This window comes from Eptatretus burgeri, chromosome 4 (assembly GCF_056783735.1).
Source record: "Eptatretus burgeri isolate ZD-2024b chromosome 4, Ebu_testis_v1, whole genome shotgun sequence".
Taxonomy (NCBI): domain Eukaryota; kingdom Metazoa; phylum Chordata; class Myxini; order Myxiniformes; family Myxinidae; genus Eptatretus; species Eptatretus burgeri.
This window is the reverse complement of record NC_140964.1, coordinates 25,248,564-25,271,442: the sequence shown is the minus strand read 5'-3', so window position 1 is coordinate 25,271,442 and position 22,879 is coordinate 25,248,564. Positions and strand designations below refer to the sequence as shown.

The 22,879-nt window shown below is 43.3% G+C and overlaps 1 protein-coding gene, 1 long non-coding RNA gene and 1 pseudogene across 6 annotated transcripts in view; 2 read left to right on the top strand and 1 right to left on the bottom strand.

Moving 5' to 3' along the window:
* LOC147027650 (uncharacterized) overlaps nucleotides 1-2,255 on the top strand; it is a 34,576-nt gene extending 32,321 nt beyond the window's left edge. For both annotated transcript variants that reach the window (XR_015057171.1, XR_015057170.1), the window contains exon 3: nucleotides 2,130-2,255. This is a non-coding gene — a long non-coding RNA (uncharacterized LOC147027650). The remainder of the gene's footprint in view (nucleotides 1-2,129) is intronic.
* Nucleotides 1-22,879, bottom strand: part of LOC147027647 (uncharacterized) — a 96,095-nt gene that overhangs the window by 33,328 nt on the left and 39,888 nt on the right. Inside the window, exons 1-6 of one of the 4 annotated variants that reach the window (XR_015057169.1) lie at nucleotides 19,354-19,617; nucleotides 14,116-14,220; nucleotides 3,158-3,274; nucleotides 2,732-2,824; nucleotides 2,110-2,283; nucleotides 1,638-1,837 (exon numbers count right to left, since the gene is read on the bottom strand). Coding sequence is in view for 3 of the 4 variants with exons in the window: in XM_085877181.1 (XP_085733307.1) it covers nucleotides 1,638-1,837; nucleotides 2,110-2,283; nucleotides 2,732-2,824; nucleotides 3,158-3,274; nucleotides 14,116-14,148 (617 nt within the window). In the remaining variant the exon portion in view is untranslated. Of the gene's footprint in view, nucleotides 1-1,637; nucleotides 1,838-2,109; nucleotides 2,284-2,731; nucleotides 2,825-3,157; nucleotides 3,275-14,115; nucleotides 14,221-19,353; nucleotides 19,618-22,879 lie in introns of those variants that run through there. The other 3 variants (XM_085877181.1, XM_085877180.1, XM_085877182.1) reach the window with 3 other exon arrangements.
* LOC147027649 (uncharacterized) lies at nucleotides 10,653-12,517 on the top strand (annotated as a pseudogene).

The following is a 22,879-nucleotide window of genomic DNA, read 5'->3' as shown; positions in this document are numbered from 1 at the left end:
CCTTGCCGTCCAAGACCTTAACGTCGGCCCCCGCCATCCGACACACACGCTTCAGATGTCCCACCTTGTGAAATGCAAACACACGGTGTTCTTATACGGGCACACTCGTCGCAGGTGCGGACCACCACACCCCCAGCACCCCTGGATGTCCATTTCGCTCCCTGCGCGGCCGCACTGCGGCGCGCGCCCACGGCTCGCACCGCCAGACGCGCGTGCGACCTGGAGCACCTGGGTCATCGCGTGGACCCCGAGGTCAGCCGACATGCCCCAGCCGGAACTACCCATCACGTCCTGGCCGGCGATGGCGCGGACATCCGTGAGCGTCTGCTCGACAGCTGAAGCAGTCCCGACCGCTGAGTCGAATGTAACGTCGACACTTCGCATCCGCAGAATGGCCACCACCATCTTCGCATCTTGCAGCCCCGAAATAAAGCGATCTCTGAGTCGCACTGGACGCTCCTCCGCCGTAAACTTGCAAGCCACAGCCGAATGCTTCACCCGTGCCAAGAAATCTGCAACGCGCTCCTCCGCACCCTTCTCGAGGTGATCGAACTGGTATCGAGCGAGCTGCAATGACTTCTCCGGCGACATGTGTGCCTTCATTTTCTCCACAATGTCCTGAAACGACAGCCCGTCATCACCGGGTTTATCTGGCGCTACCAAATCACTCAGCAGCCGATAATGTTCCGTTGATAGCGAGGCGAGCAAGATAGATTTGTGCTTGCTTTCATCGTCCACATCATTCGCGTGGAAATAGCAGCCTAATTGTTCAGAAAACAATTCGAAGTCGTCTCCGATGAAGACGGGCACGCGTCCGTGCGCCATGCCCCGACCTTCTGCCATCCTCGAGCCGTCCGTGACGGCGAGACGCCTGGCCCCGAAGCTTGTGCGTGCGGCACGCGAAACTCGCGATGCGCTTCTCTGGGACCCTCGCCCGGTGTAGACCTCGAACCGCGCGAGGTGCGCCGAGTTACTCGCTGCAGCGATCCAATCGCCCCGGCCAAAAACTGCACGTCAATCCGGACGTAACCCAGGCACTCTGTACACGCCGATCCGAAGAGACTCGTCGCCAATGTAGTGTCCGGAGGGCAGCGGGACTTGGACAGTCGTGAGGATTCTCAAACACTGTTTATTGCCCACCGGATGCACACTACTACATAGACTACACCGGCTCCGCAGACGACAACAACGCCTCAGGCGGCGCGAACTCCTATATTCCGTGCAGGCACGTGACCACTCCAAAACCACTCCTCCACGCCTCCACCACGCTCCCCGCATCGTGCCCTGCCCCCGCAGGCCACGACACCACAAAGAGTAGGTTCAAAAAAAAAATACTAAAGTCTAAATAACCCGATCTTTATCGAGGTGACCCAAATTTTTAACATTAATGAGATAAGATATTTCCTGCTGTGCATTAATGATTCTGTACCTTGTCCTATGGCTTACAAAGTAAGCAAATTTGATATATGCATGGGTCAATTTTCTTCGGAGAAAAGTCTCATCTTGAGAGAGGAAAAAAAATTCTCACCGGATCGTGAAATTTATTTCAACAAATGACAACAAAATAGATTATTTGAACATCGAGTGAACAATATCTTTCACGGGAGTTAAGCAAAACGTGAACAAACTGATGTTACCGTATCCACTGAAAGGATGCGAGGCCACCTCTCCGCATGCTGGCAGCTCCAGATTTGGTAATCCCATGCTTTACCAGGTCACCAGTGTGATCGTTCATGAAGGGCGCACGAATCCTGGATGTACTCGAGTGAGGATATGATGGTGGGCAGGCCGAGTCGTAACGATTTGCACTCAGGATGAGGTTGAAAACATGCAAAATCTATTATGAATGGTGGGGTAAAGGGGTGAAAGGGGCTAAGAAACTGCATTTATAAGGGGACAAATCCTAATTGAAGTGATAGCTGTGCTTTTCAATGAGGGTGGGGTCGCACTTTCTCAACTGCTTTGAAGTTTTCACATTACTCAAAAAGTTACATGCAATAATGGAGCTATATGACGTCATAATGCATACAATCGATGCCACAAGCCATGCATATTACTTCTTCGGAAATACATACAGCACAGGAACTTTTCTGTGGAGTCATTACGTACCTTTGTCTTGTCCTTTGCAGAGCAGGCTTGCAATTCATAATCATGGTGACGGTGGAACATGAGGACAATGCCAAGTACTTCGACACTCTCACAAGCAGCAATGTCGGCAAAGGCGAAGCGTTTGTGAATTGAACCTTGTGCAATGTTGAACACCTGACGATCAGGAAAATTCACCTATGGGATCGGAGCATCGGTGGGGGTCTGTAAGATCTGTGCAAAGTTAATGATCTATAGCAAGAAAAAGGATTTTGAAAACATAATTTCTTGCTATCACTGTACTTTTCCCTCGTAAAGCTGAATATAAATAAAGTTGTGAAGGCGAATGAAGATACTGAATGTTCTTTCTTTTTTCAATCTCTCGTATTTTTGCGAGTGTTGTTCGTTGGATTACTTCATGAGTTAGTGCCACTAAACAGCAACTTTTAAATGAACAAGAAAAGCTTCTTTATTGAGTTGGATAAACGACAGGCTTTTGTTTCCTTTTGAAGAGGCAGCTCATGGACCATTGCAAATTCTTTACAATGTCCCAAAATAGTCTTGATTTCCTATCATCATTCCATGGTTAAAAGCAGAGGAAAGATTCCATAAGATATGGCACATAAAAGAAACAAGGTTAACTCACTTGTATGACACGTTTCTGTCGTTTGTTGTACTTTTGGATCTTATAGACACTGAAATTGTAAACTTCAGTAGCAGCCATACTTTTGGGACGACCCTATCAAAAAGGGGAAGAGATGAACAAACCAAAAGAAAAATAATTATATATATATTTTTTGTCTACAGTGTCGAGGCTCATGGAGGGACTAAATCTATTTTGGACATTTAATGGGAAGCACAAAATTTAATTTTGATTTAATTTGATGATGAAAATGTATATGAATGATATGGATGGATGTTATGATGAGAATTATCACAAAAAGGTGCAAATTATGCAAACATAGTTTGATTAAAGTTGATCACTGATTAAAGTGGAATTAAACGGTGATGATTGTGGATGGTGTAGAGAAAGATGTAGAAGAAAAGGTGCAGGACAGGTGCAGGACACTACTTGATCATCTTTGGTGTCTTGCATGCTCAGTACATGTGCCGACTCAACAGCCTGGGTTATGGTGAGTCGCCCGGCTTTGACCTCCTCAAAAAGCTGCAGCTGCTCTTCATTGCTTAACTAAGGGAAGAAAGAATGAGGTGTCTGTACAAGGCCAGCACAATATATTGTTCATTACTTAAATGGGCTTAAATGTTGTTTTTGACATTATTTAAGGGGACTGACAGGATAGGTTAGAGGGAGCTTACTGGCCTTTCAATATTGCACTCTGGGTTCAATAGCAGTCCCAACTGGAGGGGGAGCACTCGGTAGAGTGCAAAACCTCCGCTGCCAATACTGCGAGGTCACTCAAGTGAACCTGGTATCCTATTCATTCAATTTGACATCAACAGTGCTCACAGAGTTATAGTTTTCAACTTTCCCTTTTACTTTTAACTTTTACATTCTCAATTCATTAGTCATAACTAGATTCCTTGAGACAGAAATTGATTTTACGTGGGTATATCCACCTGAAGTTCCAAAATGAGCCGCAATTATAATTTTGGCATGTTTTTTGTTGGAAATCACTTATAACATGCAGAAATGCAAAAAAAAAAAAAAAAAAAAAAAAAAAAAAAATCGAAATTTTGTTGAAAAAAAAGTTTCAAAATTTTTTTTCTCTAACAATATTTTTTTTGGGTGGGGGGGGGTTGGAAATCACTTAAAACATGTAGAAATGCAAAAAAAAAAAAATTCAAATATTTTTTCAAAATGGCCGCCATAGCGGCCATATTGGATTTTGGACCAGTCCAAAATCTAATGGCATGATCCTTGGACCATACCTAATCCCCCCCACCAAGTTTCGTCGAAATCCATCGAGGAGTTTTTCCGTAATACTGTTCACAAACAAACAAACAAATCACTCATGGAGTGAGGAAGTTGTCAAAGTTGTTTGAAAATTTATTATAACTTCATTGCAGTCACACGGATACAGCACAAGAAACAGCATTTACAGTTCAGTTAGTTGCCATCATGAACAACATTCGAATGTGGAATGTGATGTCAATGGTTTAAGTCAAAAACTCCATCATCACCTCCACCTCCTCCGCATAAAAACAAGCAAAATTCTTACTGAAAACGGAAAATTGACACACCTGCGTGATGGTAACGTCATAATGGATTGGTATGATGTGGAGGGCCTTTCATTGTTTATAAAACTGGCCTGCACTGCAAAATAATACATCACGTTTGCAGAATAGTGCCATTGGCGCCTGAGCGCGATAGACGAATTTTCGGTGTCAGACGAACTATTGAACCGGAACAGTCACAACGAAGGCCTGGACATCTCATGAAAGAGTAATATCTGAACTACATTCTCACCTAGTTTGAGCCACATATCACAAAAATTGATGGAGATACGCGCTTTCAAAAATGGCCAAATTATGACACATTTTCGCTGATGGGATCCAGAATACAAACCGGAAGTTGATCAAATTACGTCAGCTAATGGCCAATCGTATGTTTTACATTCCCTAAAAGTTTGAGCGAAAAATATAAAACTTTCGAATTTTAGGAATTTTTTTGTCATGTAAATGGGCTTTTCAATGCAAATTTCAAACATTTTGTGACGTCACAATCTGGATCCGATCTGGTTGAAACATGGCAGGGTGAACGATATTATGACCCTACATAAGCACATTAAATATCGAAGCAATTGAACAAGAAATGGTGGAGAAATGATTTTTTGAAATTTCGTCCCATGTAAATGATTGGGATTTTTTGAAACTTTGTGAATTTTTCGTGACGTCATCATTTGATCCAGGTTCACCCAAATTTAGAGGTTCAGTCCTTGAGTGATTATCTTTCATGTCAAAATGTTTCGTGGACATATACACAAGGACCGCTGAGAAAATCGATGCACAGACACAGACACACACACACACACACACACACACACACACACACACACACACACACACACACACACACACACACACACACACACACACACACACACACACACACACACACACACACACACACTCTTAACTGTACAAAGTGACAGAAGTTGTCTTCGACAACTTAACAAGCAAACAGAAAGGGGTGAAAACAGTAACCTCCGATCTTCGATGGCGGAGGTTAATAACAAGGTTAACAAGCTCGAATGAGCTAAGATCCTCGTCCCCTTAATGATGACGTCATAAAAACGAATATGACGTCATTGTGATGTATCAGGTTTGCGATCAATTATATCTATGCTAATGCCCGGCTTGATTCCCACAAACAAAATTCAAACAGCTTGCCTAGTTTCGGAGATAATGGTATCGGCGATTTCCGTTAGCGGCGATATGATATGGCATCAACTTTTTTTCTTGGAAGAATTTCCAAAATCGGAGATGGTTACTGCCTGAGCGTGGGCTTTCTGCACATACATGGCAAGTTTCACGAAGATCCGATGAAAACTCTGGGTTGTGAAACAAAAAATGTCAAAAAATAGGAATGACATCATAAAAATGGATATGATGTCATAGTGATGTATCATATGTGCGGTAATCCATCTCTGCTAATGCCCTGTTCGATTCCCGCAAACAGAATTCAAAAAGCTTGCCGAGTTTCAGAGATAATTTTTTAGGGCGATTTCCATTAGCGGAGATATTTTGACGTCATAACTTTTTTTCTAGGAGGAATTGTCAAAATCCGAGATGGTTACTGTCTGCGCAGGGTATTTTTACATGTATATGCCAAGTTTCAGGAAGTTTCGATGAAAACTGTAGGCTGTGAAATAAAAAAGTCCACAAGAACAACAACGTGAGTAAGACTTAGAGATCCTCCACGAGGATCTGAAAAACAGTTGTCAACCTGATGCATTCATTGTAGGCAGCATGTTGCATCCAAAACACACCACCATTGGAAGGGGACATTCAGTCATCTGTCAAATCTGCTTGCATTCCCTTGCAGACATTAAAAATCCCAGACTGCCTTTTCAAAATGGGAAGGTCATTGTCCAAATTACCAAATGTACAAGTACATTAACCTCATTACAAATTCCTTTCTCTTGATTCGCTGGCCAAAGTCTTCTGCTGATGATCTTAATGTTGCCAGAAGACAGATTTACTTCTGAAAATGAAGGGCTGCTGACACTACCAACCTCTGTATGATGAATGGTGTTGCTATTCATTACCAGTTGGATCCTGATCCCAAGGGAGGAAGAATGTCAACACAAGTGTTTGAGGTGTTCTGGAAAGCACTAGACAGCTGCTCTACATCTGTGATTTCTCCATTGTGTCAGTAGGAAGTTGGTGCTGACAATGTATGTCCACACTTGAGCGTAATCCAGAAACCGAGACCTTTATTTAATTCCTCCAGCACCATATTCAAGGTATTAATTCAGAAGAGTACATTATTTTTTAAAAACTACGAGGAAAAGGGGGAAAAGAAGTATTGAGGGAAAGGTAAAAAAGGTGGGGGAGGAAGTGGAAATTATTACCTCACCACCGAAAGTGGAAGGAGGTTATGCTTTCACCCCTGTCTGTCTGTCTGTCTGTTTGCAGGTTATCTCAAAAAGTTGTGGACGGATTTGGATGGAATTTGTTGGACAGGTTGGGTGTGTTTCAAGGACGAACTGATTAGGTTTTGGTGAATATTTGGATCCGGATACTAGAATTTTTTTAAAGTGATTCTTCACCATTGAGAGATAGGGCTAAAAACAATAATTATAGCACGATATCCCAAAAAGTTATAGACGGATTCAGACGAAACTTGGTGGACATGTTGATTGTGTGACAAGGACGGATTGATTCAATTTTGGTGAATATCCGAATCCGAATCCGGATCCGGATACGAGAATTATTAAATTTTTTAAGTGATTCTTCACCATTGAGAGATCGGGCCAAAAACGATATATAGCATGATATTTAAAAAAAATTGGGCCGTTATGTTTAGTGGATCAGGCATTGCGGGGCAGAGGTATGCGCTCTACCGAGTGCTCTTGTAGTTTTTAACTGAGCTGGGCAGTCAGATGTTAACAAAACAAAGACACAATAATAAACATTGATGCGTCCTCAACGTGGTGATGATATTTGGACTTGATAGTTTTCCATTTTCATTTTGTCTATGTAAACAATACGCTCTGCCTTTTGTACAAACAAATGATTTTTTGTCTCAACTTCTCCATGATATGTAGCAAGATGTCAAGCTAAAATGAAGCCAAATCCAAGAGCTGAGCAAACCATTTGGACATCATCCTTGGAATGATACTCATCTTGTTCACTGGCTTTTTGACCCCTGTCCTCCAATGGTGATGCAATGACAGAGGGAAGGGAGACATGGAGGATGTCGACACACAAACGCAGAGAGACATTAAAGTAACGTATTTAAACCAGGGTGTCTCTGGGGGTTCAAGGTCACACTATTGAGGGTCCATGAAGTGAGGAATTTTTTTTGTATACAGCATAGAAAGTCATGGAACAGCTACAGTATAATAAAGCACAGAACAGAGTAGAAGGTGGGAAGACACAATGTGAGAAATGGAGAGAGTAAGCAGTGGGAGGGGTGGAGGAAGACACAGGGCCACTAAACATGCTGGACACAAGTAAGGGATTGAAAGAACAGGAAGGGAAAGATAGTCCTTCATTCAGGAAGTAATTTAGTCATGCTCACATATGTGGATACCCCTCAGGGAGATTTAACCACAGAGGGAATTTGACAAACCACATCCATCATATCGACATCACAGTATGATATAACTCATGTTATCTGATGGCAATAAGTGTCGGAATTCAACGAATTGGAAAAATCAATGAAAGATAGGTGGAGGAAGAGAGGGGAAAACACAATTAACCTTCAAGAGAAACAAAGTGCAGAGAAGTAGATCATGAGTAAGGATGAGGGGTGACCTGAGGGTTAGCGAGCTATCGAGGAATGAAACAGAAAGGTATAAGGGAGAAAAATTATAAAAGTTTTCAGTTTACAAAGTTTGAGGGAAGAAAGAAAAAGTGTGAGATGAGAGGAAAGAGGAATGAGATTTGAAGTCAATGAGTTAATGAATGAGGTAAGAAAACAATGAGGAACGAGTGACTTCAATTTTGTTCGTTTAACCTCCCTTTAATTGATTGAATATTACAATTGGTTGAAACAAAAGAAAAATAACGTAAATGCAAAGCGGAAATAATTATTTTCTTTTATTTTAATCAATATTACATAGAAAAGTGAGACTTTTCTGTGGGTCCAAGGACTTTGGGTGGGGAGGGGGTATGAAGACTTGAGGTTGAGCTCTTGGAGCAAGGAGGGGGGAGGGTTGAGGATTTTGGGCTGGGAGGGGGGGGGTTGAGGACTTGGAGCTGGGAGGGGGGTGGGTTGAGGACCCAAAGAAGAAAGGGGTTGAGGACGGTCCCTTCAGGTGGGTGCTGATAATGTCCTCACTCTCAGAGAGGATGATCCCCTGTCGCTACTGTCATCTGAGTTTCAGTGTCTAGGCATTGCAGCACTTTGAGGTTCGGAGACTGTATAGTGGTGAGATCATAGTAGGTGGCAACACCTTTACAACTGGTCGAGTCACTCTGATTGATACCATTTTCACAGAGTTGCTGTAGCTGTGTCTAACAAGCTGACTCCAATGGTAGTTGAGGTAACACCAGTCAATGAGTGCATTATGAGACTGAGATTTTGTCACTCTCTGGGTACCATTTCCCTGATATCTGTATATGCTCTGACTGAGGAGAGTGATCGCACTGTGAAGGAGATGTTCTATGCCGCGCTCAGGTCTGTGGTTGATCAATGCTCCAGGTGAGAAACTCTTCCAGCCTTGGGAGATTTCAATGCATTGACTGGCACTGTTAGGGATGGTGACGAAACATGTGTTGGTCCCGATGGGTCTGGAACTAGGAACTAGAATAGCAATAAGTTCCTTGACTTGGTTTGTGGACTTCGGGTGGCTGAGTCATGGTTTCAGCACCCACAGCAACATTGGCACACCACCAGCATTGGAGTACTGAGTCCAGCAAAGGAAATTGATCATGCTCTCATTGATAGTCACTGGAGGATGATCCAGAACTGCAGGGTCGACCGGAGTGCTCATTTCCTCAATGCCGATCAGAGGCTTATTGGAATAATTCTGAAGATGCTGCTTAAATACAATATAATGGTCTCATCCCAGCCAAGGCTGGATGTTGGCATGCTCAAGGATGTGAGGATAGCTGAGGAGTTTGGGAACAAGTTGAGTGGGGGTCTAAAGGATCTGGGTGTTTCAGGGGATCCCAAAGAGTTGTGGAGTGCCTTCAAGACTACCACCCTTGATGTTGCCAGAGGCTGTCTTGGAACCCACCATCAGGCAAAGAAGAACTTTGTCTCCCAAGGGAAACTGGATACCATTGTCCAGTGTTGGCGGGCCAGGCTTGATGGCAAACAAGGAGGCCAATGTGCGAAGAATCTGTGAAAAGGAAGAGCATCACCTGTTATACCGGCAGCCCAGAGGGTTTTGATCATACGAACGAGGTACCAATATCTGAGTACAGGGGGTTTTAGGAAGTAACCTGACAAATGCAGATATGGATTTCTGCCGGGCACCACCCGCTGCGTGTGGCCCCTGGGGACCCTCAAAGTGGCCCTTAAAATGGGCTAGATCAAACATTGGAGGTACCAGTTAAAACCAGGTTTAAATGAACAAGTACATCCCCCAGAGTGTAGAATGGCCCATGCAAGAAAAATTGTCCGCTGCATAAGGGTCGCCAGAAGCCCAAAAAGGGTCCAAAATTTTTGGCGAGATCAAAGATTGGAGGTACCACTTAAAACCAGGTTTAAAAGTTCATCCCCAGAGTGTAGAATGACCCATGCAAGAAACTTTGTCCGCTGCATCAGGGCCAACATAAGCCCCTGAAGTTGGCCCTTTCGAAGAATTTGAGCTAGATCAAACATGAGGTTTAAATGAAAAAGTATTTCACCAGGTATAGAATGTCCCTGCCACCCATCTCCCCAATAATCAATGAGGCGCCAAAATTCCAAAATATTTTGCAATTTTTTTCTTGTTTTGGTGCATCGGACGGCCGCGGCCTCTTAGCTCATGCCCTAACCCCCCCCTCCCCAGTAGCCTCGAGTCACGTACCAGGCATATCCATGCATGTAGCGCACATACGCTTATCTACCTGTGTGAGGCTAGCGGGAGCGTCCACGTCGAGCAGCCGGGACACAAAACGACTTTCGATTTTTGGGTCACTCACACATGGGCAGCTGACAACAACAGTAGCATGAGTACAGGTCATCTGAGTATTTTTCTTCATCCATTGTTCTTCTTCCGGGAGGGGGGGGTGCGTAGGGGTGTGTGTGGGGGGGTTGGGTGTTGAGGGGGTGTGGACACCGTACATTCACGTCAGTCGCTTTTAACATCCACACATGAACACTATGGGGGTGTGTGTGTGGGGGGTAGGGTGGGTGAGGTGTGGTTAGGTGTGGTGTGGACACCGGACAAACTGTTGGGTAGAAACAGACCAATCCTATACCTCGATTAATTCATCCCCCTGTCAGAATGCGTTTCAAACGTCAGAATCGACCATTTTCATTGCTATTGCAAGCTGTCTCCTGTGAGTCAGAACAAGAAACGGACTATAGTCCCATGGCTGGCGCGAAGACTCGCTACGCCTGCGTGCTATGAGATTCAGGTCATCCACTGTTATCTCTTACTGGAACGTACGAGACGCTTGATGTTTTTTTTTAATAGTTTATATTTCTTTCAGAGGGCATGTGCAGATCTGACAAGAATGGATCATGATAATTTCGATGTTGTTCCACTCCAGGTATGTCCCAAGATGCATGCCACTAAGTTGGTTCACTTGTACGAATTAGTCGATCCCACTAACCCAGGCGTAGTTGTAATAGACCTATAAGGCATTGAAATATTGTAGCCTACACGTACATCCTTCACATCAGAAATGTTTGCTCTGCTCAGGCCTTATGTTTTCATTCTGTTTTAGGTTACAGACAGGCCTACCCTGGGCAGTGATGGCAACCATGTTAGACGTGAAGCGTCTCATCGGGTCTGTATCATTTGCAAGTCAAAAAGCCACGGTGGCCCACTGAAAGTGTTCAATGACAGAACGTGGGCTTCATTCAAGAGAGCGGATGAATGCAGACTTTCACTTAAGTCTGATCGATACAGAGATATTACAACAGAAGTTAATCTGCAGCAAGAGAAGGGTAATGCAGTGTACCATAGTAAATGTCACAAAAATTACACTGCTGTGAAAAGACCGTCATCAACTTCTGAGAGTGAACCTCCCTCTAAAAAAACCTGAGACACGATGCAGAAGCTCGCTGCCGCCATCTGATACGAAGGGTTTGTTGAGGGGCTCATGCATGTTCTGTCCTGTATTGCGGAAGACCATAAACCAGAAGGTAGAGCCGTTGACAGAGTGCCTTACAAAAGACGGGTGTGATGCCATATTTGCAGCAGCTCCAAGAAGTAGCAATGAGCGGGTCAAAGCTTTCGTTAGAAGTGGGATTGATATGATTGCGAAAGAAGCTCAGTACGACAAGTCATGCCGTCGTGAATATTTGAAGGAGGCTGAGGGGGCTGCACCAAAAAATGCAGACGTTTCAAACAGGCAGTTGCATTTCAAGACATTCAACACTATTTCGGCACTAATCGAGACAGAGGTGATTGGGAATCGTCGGGCAATGCTTGCAACTTCAATTCTCGAACTCTATAAAGCAGAATATCCAAGTGCAGGAGGGACAGTAGACGGTATAGAAGGTTACGCGGTACAGGCTTTGATGAACAAAATCAAAGACAAATTCGGGGAGAAAATTGCCACATCCGTTTACGACCATCGGAAGGGAAATTTCATGTACAGTTCTGGTATCTGTGATGATGATGCAAGAGCAAGCCCACGTGATGATGATGAGAAGCACCTCCACATGATACGCACTGCAGCACTTCATCTTCGCGCTGTAATACAGGCGATGCCCAAGTGGAAAACACCGACTCCAACATCTGTAGAGACACTCGAGGCATGTTCACCTGATCTCCCAGAAGAAGTGTTGCTGTTATACAGAACACTCCTTTGTGGCCTTCGTGAGCCTTCTGGTGATAACAGAGAAACTGTTCAGAGAAAGGTAATGGCGACGTCATCAGATGCAGTTTATAATGTATAAAGGGGTTCAGTGTGGCCTTGGAAGCACATAGTGCTTGGGTTAGGACTGGGGACTTTAACCGGCTCCAAACTGATCCTGCGTATCCTGAACCGGCTGGGAAACTGCCTCAGTTATGATGAGGTCAAGGCATGAGAGACAGAGTTTGCATTTTCGGCTGAGGAGAACGAAGGAGATGCACCTGATGGTGCAGAACTAAATCCCAACCGTGGCACTGGGCTGGCATGGGATAACTATGACGTGAACATGGAAACCATCGATAGGAAAGACACCCTGCATGCCATCGCTGGGATTTGAACCCGGACATCTGGATTGTGGGTCAACCGACTAACCCACCATGCTACGAGGCTTTTGTGGTACTAGTCTGGCTCCCGAGCATACATAAAGGTTAACCTTTGGCATGTGGATTTTTATTACAATAAAGAATACAATAAAAAGGTCGGGATTTTGTTATAATTTTTACCAACCTAGAATACAGTTCAGGGCCTTTACGTTTGACCTCCACATAGTCTCCCGAAAGGCCAACATTTGGGGTGTCTGGTAGGGCCAACGCAGTGGAGAATTAGTCTGGCATTGGGCCATTCTATACTCAGTGGAGTGTACTTGTTCATTTAAACCTGGTTTTACGTGGTACCGCCAATGTTTGATCTCGCTCAAGTAATTTGAAAGGGCCAAATTAAGGGGTTTCTGGAAGGGTCAACGCAGCGGACAGTTTCTTGCATGGGTCATTCTACACTCTGGGTTATGTCTTAGTTCATTTAAACTAGGTTTTATCTGGTACCTCCAATGTTTGATCTTGCTCAAATTCTTCGAAAGGGCCAACTTAAGGGGCTTCTGGCGACCCTTATTCAGCGGACAATTTTTCTTACATGGGCCATTCTACACTCTGGGGAATGTACTTGTTCATTTAAACCTGGTTTTAACTGGTACCTCCAATGTTTGATCTAGCCCAATTTAAGGGGCATTTTGAGGGTCCCCAGGGGCTATACGCAGCAGGTGGTGCCCGGCAGAAATCCATAACTGCACATGTCAGGTTACTCCCTAAAACCCCCTGTACTCAGATATTGGAACCTCGTTCATATGATCAAAACCCTCTGGGCTGCCGGTCTAATACGCTTCTTGGTCGCTTCTCTTGCCCTTTGCTTTTTCCTCTCCTTTCGCTTTTCCTCTACTCACGCTTTTGTCTTCAGAACGCTTTTCCCCCTCCATTCTCTCCTCACTTTTTCTCCCCAGAACGTATCTCTTTCTCTTCAGAACGTCTCTCTCCTCACAGAACGTACCTCACGCTTTCTCTCGCTCGTTTTTATATCCCCGGGCAGGCTCCGCGGGGTACCGTACGCTCCAAGCTCACCCCGCCCCATTGGAACACGGTTACCATGACGACCCCATGCGCTCTCAAAAAAAGGTGGGCGTCGGAGCTCACGAAAGAAATGTGTGTAAACGTGTCTGTCGTAAAGAAAAAAGCTTCCCATAAGAGAGGGGATCTATTCTTCACCCTTCTCAATGCATCACATTTAAGATCCCATTAGACATGGGGATGGGGCTAATCTGAACATGCATTTAAGGAAATAACTGTCTGAGGACCTGGATGTGTGGATGTATTCATCAGACCGGATTCTGAAATCTGTAACAATATATATTTATTCACAGTTGTTTCCTTCCAAAAAGATACAAAAGTGTAATTTTTCTGGGCTAGCTATTAATCCCCTTTAATTGAAGGCCTTTCGTTTTTGGGTCTGTGTGTCAAGGGGTCCACAACTTGGCTGACAAGTCAGTTAAACAACACTGCATTAAATGATAAGGAGGTGGTAAATCACAGGCAAGTATAGAATAACCCTCACCTTGAATCGTCGCTGCTCCTGCTCCGGTTTCATTGTGAAGAAAGAAAGACCAAAGCGATTCCTGAAAGGTTTCCAAAATGTCTTGCTCAATCACTCAAAGGCCTCCTGAAACGAGAGGTGCACTGCTGTACTGATTCTGAAATTCATAAATCATAACAAATATTCGGTGGTGAATTTTAAATCGTGTTCGGTGTTGAATTTAAAATGGGGCTCGGTGGTGAATTTTAAATCGTGTTCGGTGTTGAATTTAAAATGGGGCTCGGTGGTGAATTTAAAATCGTGTTCGGTGTTGAATTTTAAATGGGGCTCGGTGGTGAATTTTAAATCGTGTTCGGTGGTGAATTTTAAATCGTGTTCGGTGGTGAATTTAAAATGGGGCTCGGTGGTGAATTTTAAATCGTGTTCGGTGGTGAATTTTAAATCGTGTTCGGTGGTGAATTTTAAATCGTGTTCGGTGGTGAATTTTAAATCGTGTTCGGTGGTGAATTTTAAATGGGGCTCGGTGGTGAATTTTAAATCGTGTTCGGTGGTGAATTTAAAATGGGGCTCGGTGGTGAATTTTAAATCGTGTTCGGTGGTGAATTTAAAATGGGGCTCGGTGGTGAATTTAAAATGGGGCTCGGTGGTGAATTTAAAATGGGGCTCGGTGGTGAATTTAAAATGGGGCTCGGTGGTGAATTTTAAATCGTGTTCGGTGTTGTATTTTAAATCGGGCTCGGTGGTGAATTTTAAATGGGGCTCGGTGGTGAATTTTAAATCGTGTTCGGTGGTGAATTTTAAATCGTGTTCGGTGGTGAATTTTAAATCGTGTTCGGTGGTGAATTTTAAATCGTGTTCGGTGGTGAATTTTAAATCGGGCTCGGTGGTGAATTTTAAATCGTGTTCGGTGGTGAATTTTAAATCGGGCTCGGTGGTGAATTTTAAATCGTGTTCGGTGGTGAATTTTAAATCGTGTTCGGTGGTGAATTTTAAATCGTGTTCGGTGGTGAATTTTAATTCGGGCTCGGTGGTGAATTTTAAATCGTGTTCGGTGGTGAATTTAAAATGGGGCTCGGTGGTGAATTTTAAATCGTGTTCGGTGGTGAATTTTAAATCGTGTTCGGTGGTGAATTTTAAATCGTGTTCGGTGTTGTATTTTAAATCGTGTTCGGTGGTGAATTTTAAATCGTGTTCGGTGGTGAATTTTAATTCGGGCTCGGTGGTGAATTTTAAATCGTGTTCGGTGGTGAATTTTAAATCGTGTTCGGTGGTGAATTTTAAATCGTGTTCGGTGGTGAATTTTAAATCGTGTTCGGTGGTGAATTTTAAATCGTGTTCGGTGTTGTATTTTAAATCGGGCTCGGTGGTGAATTTAAAATCGGGCTCGGTGGTGAATTTTAAATCGTGTTCGGTGGTGAATTTTAAATCGTGTTCGGTGGTGAATTTTAAATCGTGTTCGGTGGTGAATTTTAAATCGTGTTCGGTGGTGAATTTAAAATGGGGCTCGGTGGTGAATTTAAAATCGTGTTCGGTGTTGAATTTTAAATGGGGCTCGGTGGTGAATTTTAAATCGTGTTCGGTGGTGAATTTTAAATCGTGTTCGGTGGTGAATTTTAAATCGTGTTCGGTGGTGAATTTAAAATGGGGCTCGGTGGTGAATTTTAAATCGTGTTCGGTGGTGAATTTAAAATGGGGCTCGGTGGTGAATTTTAAATCGTGTTCGGTGTTGTATTTTAAATGGGGCTCGGTGGTGAATTTTAAATCGTGTTCGGTGTTGTATTTTAAATGGGGCTCGGTGGTGAATTTTAAATCGTGTTCGGTGTTGTATTTTAAATGGGGCTCGGTGGTGAATTTTAAATCGTGTTCGGTGGTGAATTTAAAATGGGGCTCGGTGGTGAATTTTAAATCGTGTTCGGTGGTGAATTTTAAATCGGGCTCGGTGGTGAATTTTAAATGGGGCTCGGTGGTGAATTTTAAATCGTGTTCGGTGGTGAATTTTAAATCGTGTTCGGTGGTGAATTTTAAATCGTGTTCGGTGGTGAATTTTAAATCGTGTTCGGTGGTGAATTTTAAATGGGGCTCGGTGGTGAATTTTAAATCGTGTTCGGTGGTGAATTTAAAATGGGGCTCGGTGGTGAATTTAAAATCGTGTTCGGTGTTGAATTTTAAATGGGGCTCGGTGGTGAATTTTAAATGGGGCTCGGTGGTGAATTTAAAATGGGGCTCGGTGGTGAATTTAAAATGGGGCTCGGTGGTGAATTTAAAATGGGGCTCGGTGGTGAATTTTAAATCGTGTTCGGTGGTGAATTTTAAATCGTGTTCGGTGGTGAATTTTAAATCGGGCTCGGTGGTGAATTTAAAATGGGGCTCGGTGGTGAATTTAAAATGGGGCTCGGTGGTGAATTTTAAATCGTGTTCGGTGTTGTATTTTAAATGGGGCTCGGTGGTGAATTTTAAATCGTGTTCGGTGGTGAATTTTAAATCGTGTTCGGTGGTGAATTTTAAATCGTGTTCGGTGGTGAATTTTAAATCGTGTTCGGTGGTGAATTTTAAATCGTGTTCGGTGGTGAATTTTAAATGGGGCTCGGTGGTGAATTTTAAATCGTGTTCGGTGGTGAATTTAAAATGGGGCTCGGTGGTGAATTTAAAATCGTGTTCGGTGGTGAATTTTAAATCGTGTTCGGTGGTGAATTTTAAATCGGGCTCGGTGGTGAATTTAAAATGGGGCTCGGTGGTGAATTTTAAATGGGGCTCGGTGGTGAATTTTAAATGGGGCTCGGTGGTGAATTTTAAATCGTGTTCGGTGGTGAATTTTAAATCGGGCTCGGTGGTGAATTTTAAATCGGGCTCGGTGGTGAATTTTAAATCGGGCTCGGTGGTGAATTTTAAATCGGGCTCGGTGGTGAATTTTAAATCGGGCTCGGTGGTGAATTTTAAATCGGGCTCGGTGGTGAATTTTAAATCGGGCTCGGTGGTGAATTTTAAATCGGGCTCGGTGGTGAATTTTAAATCGTGTTCGGTGGTGAATTTTAAATCGTGTTCGGTGGTGAATTTTAAATCGGGCTCGGTGGTGAATTTTAAATCGGGCTCGGTGGTGAATTTTAAATCGTGTTCGGTGGTGAATTTTAAATCGTGTTCGGTGGTGAATTTTTCAAGGATACAAGGAAATCAGACACAGGTGGAGGCCTTTCAGCCCATCATGTCTGCGCGAACATCACAATAATTTATCTACACAAGATCCAAAGAAGAAAATGCAAATTGTTATTTAATTTCATTTTTATCTATTTATTTTAATTTTTTGTATTTGTTTTTTCTTCTTCCCATCAGGGGAGGGGGCAAGGGCTTGGTTAAAAACACACAACATCACCCGCACAACACCTCTTGACGAGACCCCCACCAACAACACTCCTTACACATGCACACAGTCACCCATCAATGTTCAAACAACCAAAAAGTCCTGTCAACATCCCCATACCCCTCTATCTCCATAACTTCCAGGTACCTATTTAATTATAATTTAAACTTATCTACTTTTTCTGTTGCCACTATCTTTCCAGGGAGACCATTCTAGAAATTAACTACTTTGAGTAAAACACCCCTGCCTTACTACTACTTTAACTCTTCTCTTCTTTGTTCTCAGGCTATGGCCCTCGGTCCTATCACTGTCTACTCAGTTGAATAATTCATCTGCACTTATTTTATCGGTACCTTTCATTACTTTAAACATCTCTATCATATCTCCTTGTAACAGACTCCCTTCCAGTGAATAAAGCCCTGTCTCCTTCAGCCACTCCTCATAGCTGAGTCGAGCTAGGCCCGGAATCAATCGAGTAGCCCTGCGCTGAACCCTCTCTATGGCATCTATGTGCTTCCTGAATTGTGGTGACCAGAACTCCACAATTTTAAACTGGGCTCGGTGGTGAATTTTAAACCAGGCTCGGTGGTAAACCATAAATGAGACTCGGTGGTGAATAAAAAAAAACCAGATTCGATGACAGAATTGTCATAGAGCTTCGGCTCTGAGTCTGGGAGTCAGTGATGAGTGGTTTGAACGCTGGCTGAGTTTGAACCCCAGCCAAAGACTTTTATCATCATACATGCTTCTTCCTTGCTTGATGTTTGGTATTATAAAAGTAAAGAACATGGACAAACAACCAGAGGTTGGCAACCATCATGCATCTAATGGCCTCCTCCTGTGTTAAAGTTACTTGTCAAAAAAATAAAGAAAATCACGTTATATTAATTATCATGACGAGAAGCACCCACTCCCTATGGGAGTTGTCAAGGGGGTCATGTTATTATATTTATGCCTATTTTACTCCAAGGGGTCCCAGGATTACACACCCAAAATATGGTTGCGATCGGATCAGCCATTTTTGTGGTACCTGGGAACAGACAGACGGACAGACGGTGAATTATAGTAAGATAAGTGCAGGAACTCATGTCAGAGCAAGCAAGCGGGAAATGAAGTTCCAGATAGAAGAATGAAGTTATCATGATGATAGACGAGATAAATAAGTGCAGGAACTCGTACGTTAGAACAAGGTAGTGGGAAATGAAGTTTCAGATACGAGTCGAGACTTTCTCACCCACACTAATCTTTAGAGGACAAGCTGGAGAATTAAAGGAGTTGTTTTGTTCCTACTATGCTTCCACACTCTTTCTCTTCCTCAGGTTGGGGGGAGGGAGGAGGGGCTATATAATATATTTATAAGATAAAGTCATATTAAATGCATGACATCTTTGTCCAAATGGACAGTGAACTCAAACAACAAAAGGACTAAACTCTGGGTGAGAAAGTCTTCTCAGCCATATCCACCGACATCTGAATTACCATATCACATGGTAAAATGGAGAAATATAACCAGAAAGTTATAAAACAAGTTCCTCAATTAGATTTGAATTCTCCAACAATCTTTTCATGATGAGATAACCAAATGCATCGGTTCCCGTTTACAAAAAACAGAATTTTAAAGTTGAGATATTTGCAGGGAAAAAAAGAAAAATTAACAACTTCGTCAAACTTTAAGTTTGATAAACAATAAATGATAAAATTACGTATCACTTGAACCAAATCCAGCATTTAATGCATTTTCCATATTGATTTCAACTGAAGGGTGAAACGTAGACAAAGCTGACCAACACATTAAGTGCGTTACGACCACACAAGAGAAATACAGCAGTTTGTCCGTTAAAAATATCGACATCTGATCAAAATCCGAGACGTGTTTCAGATCATTAAGATTGATGCTAATATACCGTCTTGTAAGAGTCGTGAGTCCAGCAACAGAAGCTTGCACAGCACCGACCGATGCGACTCACCACTGTGTTCCCTGGGTCGTAGTTTGTGGAGCAAGGCTCCCACCCGAGTAAAGATCACAAGTGGATTAGAAAATAGGGAAAGTCCCTCGAAGAAACGAAACTTATTTCACGTGTTTCCTGATGATGCATATTCCTTAACCACAACACCAATGCGATTACAATCCCAGTCGGCTCACTGTATCCCACGACCCACAAGTCAACTTCACTCACTTCACTGACATTTCTGGCTGAATGAACTTGGTGAAAAATAAGTTAACATATGCCCTCTTAGTAATGTACATGTAGATATGCATTGTGAAAATCACATGGTCACACCTCCAATATGATCATACTGTATATCAACAACAATAAATCTGAGAGAGAGATGGAGGAAGAGATGGAGGAAGAGAGGGAGAGGGACAGAGGGTGGGAGAGAGAGAGAGAGAGGGTGGGAGAGAGAGAGAGAGAGGGTGGGAGAGAGAGAGAGAGAGGGTGGGAGAGAGAGAGAGAGAGAGAGAGAGAGAGAGAGAGGGTGGGAGAGAGAGAGAGAGGGTGGGAGAGAGAGAGAGAGAGAGGGTGGGAGAGAGAGAGAGAGGGTGGGAGAGAGAGAGAGAGAGGGTGGGAGAGAGAGAGAGAGGGTGGGAGAGAGAGAGAGAGGGTGGGAGAGAAAGAGAGAGAAAGAGAGAGAGTGGGAGAGAAAGAGAGAGGGTGGGAGAGAAAGAGAGAGGGTGGGAGAGAAAGAGAGAGAAAGAGAGAGAAAGAGAGAGAAAGAGAGAGAAAGATGGAGGGAAAAGGAGAAAGGGAGGGAAAGGGAGAGAGGGAGGGAGAGGGAAAGGGAGACTTTTGACTTTTCTTCTCGTTTATTGCAAGGAAGTTCATACAGGCATCAAAAAAAAAAACCCGGAAAGGAATGGGAAACAAAGAAGTAATATTTAAATTTATAAATTGATTGTCAGAGCACCACCAACCATGCTACATAAAGATTGCTTCGCACACCACCGGTTTTTAAATAAAACAGGATCTTGAATTTCAAACTCAAAAAGAACACGTGATGTAACCAATGCTTTAAAAATAGTAAAAACGTCATCAGCTAAAACGTCAGTGTTCTGCAGTTTTCATTTCCTCAATAAATAGATGGCTGGTTTTGCCTCAGAACACAAAAAGTTTGCTAAAAGACATTCATTTCTGCAATGATACAAGACATTGAAACCAAATATAAAAACACAATGTGTAAAAGTCAAACCGAGCCCCCGGATCACACGTGACATGATTCCAAAAAGCGAGGACAACCTTGAACATTCAATGAAAATGTGAAAAATGGTCTCTGGGGTGTCGCAAAAGGGGCACAATTCCGAGTTTTCAGGACATATACGGTGGGACAGGATGTTACAAGGCAGGATGTTGTGCACTAGCCTCCATTGGAGATTGCCTGAGCGCTTGACAATCGGTTCTTTATACATCACCTGCCATTTAAATTGTTGTGGAAACGTTAGCTTGAAGCAGCGCTCGCCAATGAGCTTGTAGCTCTGCAGGTTTGTCAGGAAAGAGGGTGAGAACACATAGATTGTACACTGAGGATTTCTCCATCTGGTTAAAAAACCTAAAACTTTGAAATAAAATTAAAAGATTTGGGAAAGGACATTGGGATAAATTGAGGGCATCATCTATGTCTGGGTCACATTTTAACCCGGTTTGCTTAAAGGTCCGTAGGATCACAGCGAAAATCCTGCCAATAACTCTGATGGACCTCACACTGGTGGCCACGACAATATCAGCAGCTGGCTTCCATCTATGTACAAGGGGGTTCCTGAGGTGTTCAACTCTGGTAACGCCGACATCAATAAACTTTTGCATGAAAGATCTGTCACCACAGACCCCATCAAAAAAGGATTTAAAAATATTGGTTCATTTCAAAACATCTGAAGGGAGTAAGTACTGGCATCACAGTGAAAATAAACAGCCTGCCACGCTTCCAGCATGCTTCGGTAAAACAGAGGGACCAATGTCATATCCACGTGCTTCGTATCGAGAAGAAAAAGCTCGTCACCATAGCAGAGTTTCCCAGCTTGCTTAAGCAAGTAATGGGCAAAGGCTTTCCATGGGACGTCGGAGTATAGAAGCCTTCGTACTGAAAGGAGGCGAAAAGCCATCACTTTTCTCGTCACATCTATTAGCCCCTGTCCACCTTCTGCAGTCGGCAGGCTTAGTATTCCTGGCCGGAGCCAGTGCTTTCCCCCCCAGAAAAAATCTACAAAAAAGCTTTGAAGCTTTTTTAAGGATAAAAACTGGGGCCTGCAGTGCCTTGAAAACATGCCATAGCATTGATGCCACAAGATTATTAATGACCAGAGTATGACCCCGGTGGGAAAGCTGCCTCAATAATCCCCTCCATTTTATCAACCGCTGCTCAGTTTTGGTAATCAGCGATTCCCAGTTTTTTGAAATAAAATCTTGAATTCCAAGAAAGACACCGAGGTCGCATATTCCTTCATTGGTCCATTCAAGCTGCCCTGGCAGGGTTGGAGGGGGAGTTTCATTCCGTGGAGCTAAATAAAAAGCTTTGCTCTTTTCCAAATTAAATTTAGTCGAGATAGCCAGGCTAAATTCCTTGACAGACTCAACCAAAGCACGAACATCGTCATCGGAGTGCACAATTGCGCAGAGATCATCCGCATAAGCAATGGTTTTTACGGGATTTTCTAACGGCAGAGGATAAAACCCTTGCAGCCGCGTACGTAAACAATGTAGTAAAGGTTCAATTGATAGGGAGTATAGAAGGCCAGACAGGGGGCACCCTTGATGAATACCCCTGGTGACAGGGAAAGGCTGACTTAAGATGTTATTTATTTTGAGCAAGCTAAAAATATTATTGTACAATAGTTTAATATAACAAATAAAATTATCCTTAAAACCAAACCCCCGTAAAACAGCAAAGAGATAAGAATGATCAATCTTGTCAAAAGCTTTTTCTTGGTCTAAAAACACGAGACAAACATTTCTATGTTCAGCAATACAAATATCGATCATGTCACGTACTATAAAAATGCTATCATGTATTGTCCTTTTGGGGATGCAATAAGATGGATTGGGGTGTACAATCTCCCCAATCAGAGGTTTGAGGCGGTTGGCAAGAACTTTTGAGAAGATCTTGTTGTCCGTGCAGAGGAGTGAAATGGGACGCCAATTTTTAAGATGCTGGAGGTCTCCTTTCTTTGGTATGAGAGCAAGTATAGCCCTGCGACAGCTGAGTGGTAGCAAGCCTAATTGTAGGCTATCAATTAAGAGGTCAAGCAACTCGGGTCCCAACAAATCCCAGAAGGCTTTGTAGAACTCTGCAGGGATTCCACCAAGTCCAGAAGCTTTACCTGTGGGCAAAGTTTGCAAAGCTGTAAAAAGTTCGTCAACAGTCACTTCCTTGTCAAGTTGTTGGCATGCAGATTCGAATAAGGTGGGCAAAGAAGTGGTTAAGGAACTAATCATGTCT